Below are 5857 nucleotides of genomic sequence, written 5' to 3'. Positions count from 1 at the left end.
TTGTAAAAGTGCGTCCAGAAAGCCATGGAGATCATTTTTCAAAAAGATCGCTTTCTATTTCTCAACCCCCCCCCACACACACACACCCCGGTTTCTATGCCTAAATCACAGCGTCTTTTTAAAAGTCTTCTTTCCCTTCTGGGGTTTCCCGCTCCTCTCAAACCCCTTAAGGACCCCCCCCCCCTCCGTTTTGGTGTCTGTAGGGACCTTCACCACCTCTCAGTCCTTACTGTTGCAACTGCATTCGGCTTCAGGATCTTTTTCGCTTCCTCAGCCCCTGTGGACCTACAGGTGGGGAGTGGGACTATGGGACAGCAGAACAAAGGAACCGGAGCACCCCTGTCCCGGGCCAGATACCCCTTCCGCAGTCTCTTAAGAGCCAGAGAAGAGGGGCTCAGCGGCTCGAGGACGCCCTCCCAGAGCCCCAGTCTCAGGCACTTTCCCGAGGGGAGCAACCAGAGTATGCATGGGAGGTGGGGATGGCCCTTGCAGCAGACCAACAAGCAGACCCCCGCGGAACCGGCCTGCGTGGCCGTGGGCGCCGATGGCTTCCACGTACTGGACTCCGTTATTTCATCAGCAGTTTAAGAAATCCTGCCAAAAGCAGTTATGCCTCACTGCAATGTGTAGCTTTTTCCTGCCTTTTTTTTTTCATAATAAAAGAGGGAGTGAAGCTCTCTCGCTTCCCCCTCCACCCCCTCTCCCAAAAAGAGCCAAATGGATACGAGAAGGGGGGAAAAAAGGAAAGAACCCACACACCAATCTCTGAGGGGATGCCAGTGAGGTGTGGCTTGTATTTAAATATCCAATATGTCAATGGAAGGGGAGTGGGTACGTATATAAAGTGCCGTTTGCATCTGATAGCTCCTCGAAGCCAGCTATGAGAGGCCAGGAGAGATGGATGCGGAGGGGAAGCCGCACTTTAACTGAGAGCAAGGTCAGGAGCGCGCTGCCCCACGCTCCCAGCCGCTAAGAAGTTCTTTGGACGCGAACAGACGTGTGCTGCAGCTGGGCAGAGCACGGAGCCTCGCAGCGAGCGAGCGCCGCCGACCCGCCCGCGCCTGCCGCGGGGAGAGGCAGTTCGCGCCCCGCGGCCCCGGTTCAGCCCGCACCGCCGCCAGCCCCGTCATGGCGGAGGTGGGGGGCGTCTTTGCCTCCTTGGACTGGGACCTGCACGGCTTCTCCTCGTCTCTGGGGAACGTGCCCTTAGCTGACTCCCCGGGTTTTCTGAACGAGCGCCTGGGCCAGATCGAGGGGAAGCTGCAGCGCGGCTCGCCCACAGACTTCGCCCACCTGAAGGGTATCCTGCGGCGCCGCCAGCTCTACTGCCGCACCGGCTTCCACCTGGAGATCTTCCCCAATGGCACCGTGCACGGCACCCGCCACGACCACAGCCGCTTCGGTGAGGACGCAGCCGGGAGGAGAGGGAGGCGGGTGGACCGCGTACGGGGGAGCCGACGGCTTGGGGATGTCGCGCAGGGGGGCCCGCTGAGCCTCCCTGGGCCGGGTGCTGTCCGGACCCGTCGGGGCGGGACGCAGTGGCAGGGCCCTTAGCCTCGCGGCGACCCTGGGGCCCCCATGCCCCGCGACTCTCCCCGGAGGGGGCGGAGGCGCCTCGCGGTGCGGCCTCTCCCACCCGCTCCACCCTCCCTCCTTCGGGACCTAGGGGCTCCTTGTGAGAACCCCAACGTCGGGCCTCTGATGGAAGCAGGTGGAGCCAGGAGAAGAGTGGGAATCCTTGCCTAGGAGGCAAGGGAACTAAGGCTGGCGGAACCTCGAGGGTGGCAGGCCCATGGCAGCTGATCACCCAGAGCAGGAGCCTTCGGGGCCCACGGGCGTGGTGGCTGGCGACCCGCACCCGGATCACTTTTATCCGGCCGGGACCCTGTAGCCATGGCACAGGCCATCCTTGGGATGGCTCAGGGCAGGGCAGGAGCCAGTCCAGGCAGCATGGCATAAACCGGCTACCTGAGAATCTAGGAAAAACTCGCGGCACCCATCACAGAAGGACACAAGGCTTGGGCATCTTTTGCCTAGAACTAACTCCTTGCCCACGTGAGAAAACTATCCTGAGCCCACTGCCAACCCCAGAAACAGGTGTCCCCTGAGCCCAGGACAGGAAATGTCTAATCTCCAAAGTGGGATTGCCTCCGCCTGCCCGGAACTATACAGACTGTTCAGAGCACCCAGCTGCCTGCCTACATTCAGAACTAATTATGCGATTAATATAAACCTTGATCCACGATAGAAATCTTTAGCTTTCTGTTTCCTCTTCAATAATTTGCCATTTTTATTTTCAATTTCCTATTCTCTATTAAGCCATCAAGCAGGTGCTGTGACAGTCACCTTGTCTCCTCCATCTTTCAATGTCCTCTGCTTCCTCCCAAGGTCCCTGTAATGCAAGAAGGGTATTTTCTACGACTACCCTCAAGCGGGACATGCTTCGTTTCCCCCCCCCCCATCCTTCCCATCTTCCCATTCTACATGCTTTTCTAGAGCTGCATCTGGAGTGCTCAGTTTTGAACAAAAGAAAGGAAAGAAAAGAAAAGGGGAGCAGAGGAGGGGGCAGCCTAAGGCCAAGCATAGCAAACAACTAGGACCAGGGTTGGTCTTCCTTGCTGGGAGCAGGCAGGAACCCTAATGAGGTCTGTGTCATCTTGGAAAAATGCACTCAACGAGAGCTGGAGTACAGTAGGTTGGGAGGGGTAATGGAGGGGTGCAGGTGTCTGTATAAACTTGCAGCAGGTCCTCAAAAGGGTGATGAGGTGGGGTGGGAGAAGAGGGAGTGTTAACTTGGCTTCTTTCCCTTCCATCACTTGTGATTTAGAAGTCCCCTTTTGTTCCTCTTCCTAAGGAATGGGACTCCCACCCTGAACTCAGAGGCTCCCAGAAAGAACCTAAAGATATTGGACTGGTTCATACATAAAGGAAGTGCATATATGTGCATGTGTGTTTATATGTATATGTGTAAAAGCAAAGGCCTGAAATGATGGTGAAATGTGGGGTGGGGGTAATGAAATTGGTGAACTTGGGCACTTCTCCCAGCTGCTATGTTTGTCTGACTCTGCCTAAGCTGAGCCCAATAATCTACAAGGTCAACATAAATCAGTAATAGGCTCTTGGGATAAGTGGTCTTTAATTGCCTCCCTAAAGACGCATCTTGATTTCTTTTCATCTCCCATACCTGCTAAGGGTGTTAAGTTTAAGGAGAAACCAGAGGAAGTGAAGCTGGCGGAGGAGGGGATGTTTGCACTGCCGCTTAACTGACTGCTTCAGTTTGGGTTTGGCCTTTTAGAAAAAACAAACTTCCTGAGACCACCTCCACATCACCTTTTCCCTTTCCTCCTTCCTTGATTTCTTGGCAGATCCGTGTATTTCCTGTAAAGGAAATGATAACTGGTCAAAGCTGTCTCTTCATAACCTCCCCTGCCAACTTTCAAACACACTCTTACTCGGTTTAGCATTTGGCACAGGACGAGGTGGTGTTTGAGTTTGCTCACACTCTCCGCCCTCCACATTTGAGTTAATCAGCCAGAGTATTCAATAAATCGAAACTTTAACATTCCATAAGTGCTTTAGCAGTCAACATTCCAGCAGGGTAAAGTAGGCCAGACTTAAGATATAAAATATTATAGATTTCTGCTTGGGGGGAGGAGGGAGTCTCCGAAGGCCATGTAAAGTAAATAGCTATTTGTTGTAATTGGAGAGCAGGGCCCCCAAGGATTACCCTGGAATCCATGTGTTCTAAACAAGTCAGGCTGAGCCCAAGTGCAGCCCCGACTCCAAATAATAACCTGTTGGCACTGCACATGCTCCCTGTTCTCCATCTGCAGTCAGTAGCCAGGAGTCTTTCAGTCCCCGCCTGGCTGGTGGCATTTACATGAGCTTCATAGGGAGCCTGACATTCCTGAGGGGCACCTGTGGACTAACAGAGCTGGGCTGGGGAGCCAGACTGGAGGAGAGGCCTCCTGCCAGGTGGGATGGAGCAGGCTGCTGCAGCTGGTTTGGGTTTTGAGCGATCTGGTTCTTATTTGGCCGAGGGCCAGGGCAGCACTGTCTTGGCCCTGATGGTCTGACAGGATGGCTGAGGGAACCAGATTAAATGACACATTAGCCAGTCATCTAGCAAGGTCCTGAAACACTGGGGCCCAGGATAGATCCGTTTTGATTGAGGCCCTGGGGAGGGAGGTGTAAGAAGAGTCTGGAAACTGTCGAGAAAATGCCAGAGCATGAGGTGGGCAGGTCAAGATGAGGCAGAGGAGACGGAGGTCCTGGGCCTCGAAGGGGTGAGAACCGATGACAAACTTTGTCTACTTAATACTTTGCCTCAACGCTCTGCTGTTAACACCCCTGTCCAGCTGGAGCTGGGAAAATATGAAAATGGCTTGTTTTCGCTCCCCTTTCATGCTGGCTGGGATTCAGGAGAAGGTTTAGAAATATCTGTTCCATCATCATGTGCCACTGGGTTCCCACAGTCTGAATCCAACTAATAGGAAAGTTGGCAAAGGCAAATGATGCCCAAAGACAGCTGGGCAGGGATGATTCCAGCTGTTGGAGACCCCTGTTACTGGACACAACCCAAGCAACATCCTGTATGATCTGTCCTTTGGCATCAGGGTTCACAGAGAGTTGGAGAAAAAAAAAAAAAAAAACTGGTGACTCAAATGGCCACACCTCTTGGGTTCATGATTTGTTCTCACACCAGGTCTCTGAAAGTGAGATCACAGGCTTCCCTCTGCTACTTAATGAGCTCAGGGTAGTCTGGGACATGGGATCCTTCGAGAAAGGGGCAACTGCTGTGATTAGAGGCTCAAAGGTGAGCTGCCTTAGCAAAGCAAAGATGGTTGGTTAGTAGCATGGTTTGGTATCCCTCAGAGTTTAGCACCCAGAGCAGAATCAAAGTATGGCTTGGGATCGTCTTGCCAGATAGGCCACTCTACATTTTTTTCCAACACCCTCTCTAGGCACAGTAGAACCAGACACAGAACCCCAGCATGATCCTGTCCAGACCAAGTGGAGTGGCAGAGCAGGCCCTTCTCTCATGTTAGTAACTAGCGCTCTCTGAATACAGCCTACCCCCACTTTTGTTTCCTATTTTATACTAGGTTTTAATATATTTTTCATTTTTAAAAAGGCATCAAGGTGCACAATCTGTAATACCACTGCCTAGGAGATGGAGCAAGAGGGTCAGGATCAGGTCATCCTCAGCTGCATAGAGTTCAATTTCAAGGCCACCCCGAACTACATAAGACCATGTCTCAAAAACAAAAACAAATGTAAAAGATTTAAAGACAGTGTTTCACTATGTAGCCCAGGCTGGCCTCAAACTTGGGAGCCCCATCTTTCAGCCTCCTAATTCCTGGGATTATGGGTGTGTGTCAATTTACCTGGTCTTTGTTTGTTTGCTCTTTTGTTTTGATTTTGTGTTTTCCAGACAGGGTCCCCCTATGGAGCACAGGCCGGCCTTGAATTACCTGTCCTCCTGCCTCAGACCCTCATGTATTAGTAGTACAGATATATGCCTCCACACCCAGATAACATTTATTTTTGTTTGACCTGTTTTATATTAGCTTTTTGAAGTTTTATTTTTCATTTTGTGGGTTGGGGAGGAAGAAGACGCGTCAGTGTATGGAGGTCACAGGACAGCTTGCAGGAGTTGCTTCTTTCCTTCTGGCATTTGAGTCCCAGGATCAAACTCAGGTTGGAGGTTAGGCAGCCATTGCTTTTATCCACTGAGCCATCTTGCCAGTCCTACCTTAACTTTAAAACTATTATTATATTTTATTTCTTTAGTGTATGTATGTGTGTGTGTGTGTACGCGCGCGCGCGCGCGCGCGCGAGAGAGAGAGAGAGAGAG

General features: G+C 52.2%; 1 protein-coding gene across 1 annotated transcript in view; it reads left to right on the top strand.

The window, feature by feature from the left end:
• Positions 1 to 955: 955 nt before the first annotated feature.
• The window catches only part of Fgf16 (fibroblast growth factor 16), a 10020-nt gene continuing 5118 nt past the window's right edge, over positions 956 to 5857 (top strand). The window contains exon 1 of the mRNA XM_050130476.1: positions 956 to 1402. Coding sequence (XP_049986433.1) covers positions 1129 to 1402 — 274 coding nt within the window. The 5' untranslated portion in view covers positions 956 to 1128. The remainder of the gene's footprint in view (positions 1403 to 5857) is intronic.

The sequence above is a fragment of the Alexandromys fortis genome, unplaced genomic scaffold (genome assembly GCF_014885135.2).
Source record: "Alexandromys fortis isolate MF-2015 unplaced genomic scaffold, M_Fortis_MF-2015_v1.1 scaffold_326, whole genome shotgun sequence".
Classification (NCBI taxonomy): Eukaryota; Metazoa; Chordata; class Mammalia; order Rodentia; family Cricetidae; genus Alexandromys; species Alexandromys fortis.
This window is presented reverse-complemented; position numbering and strand designations above follow the sequence as displayed.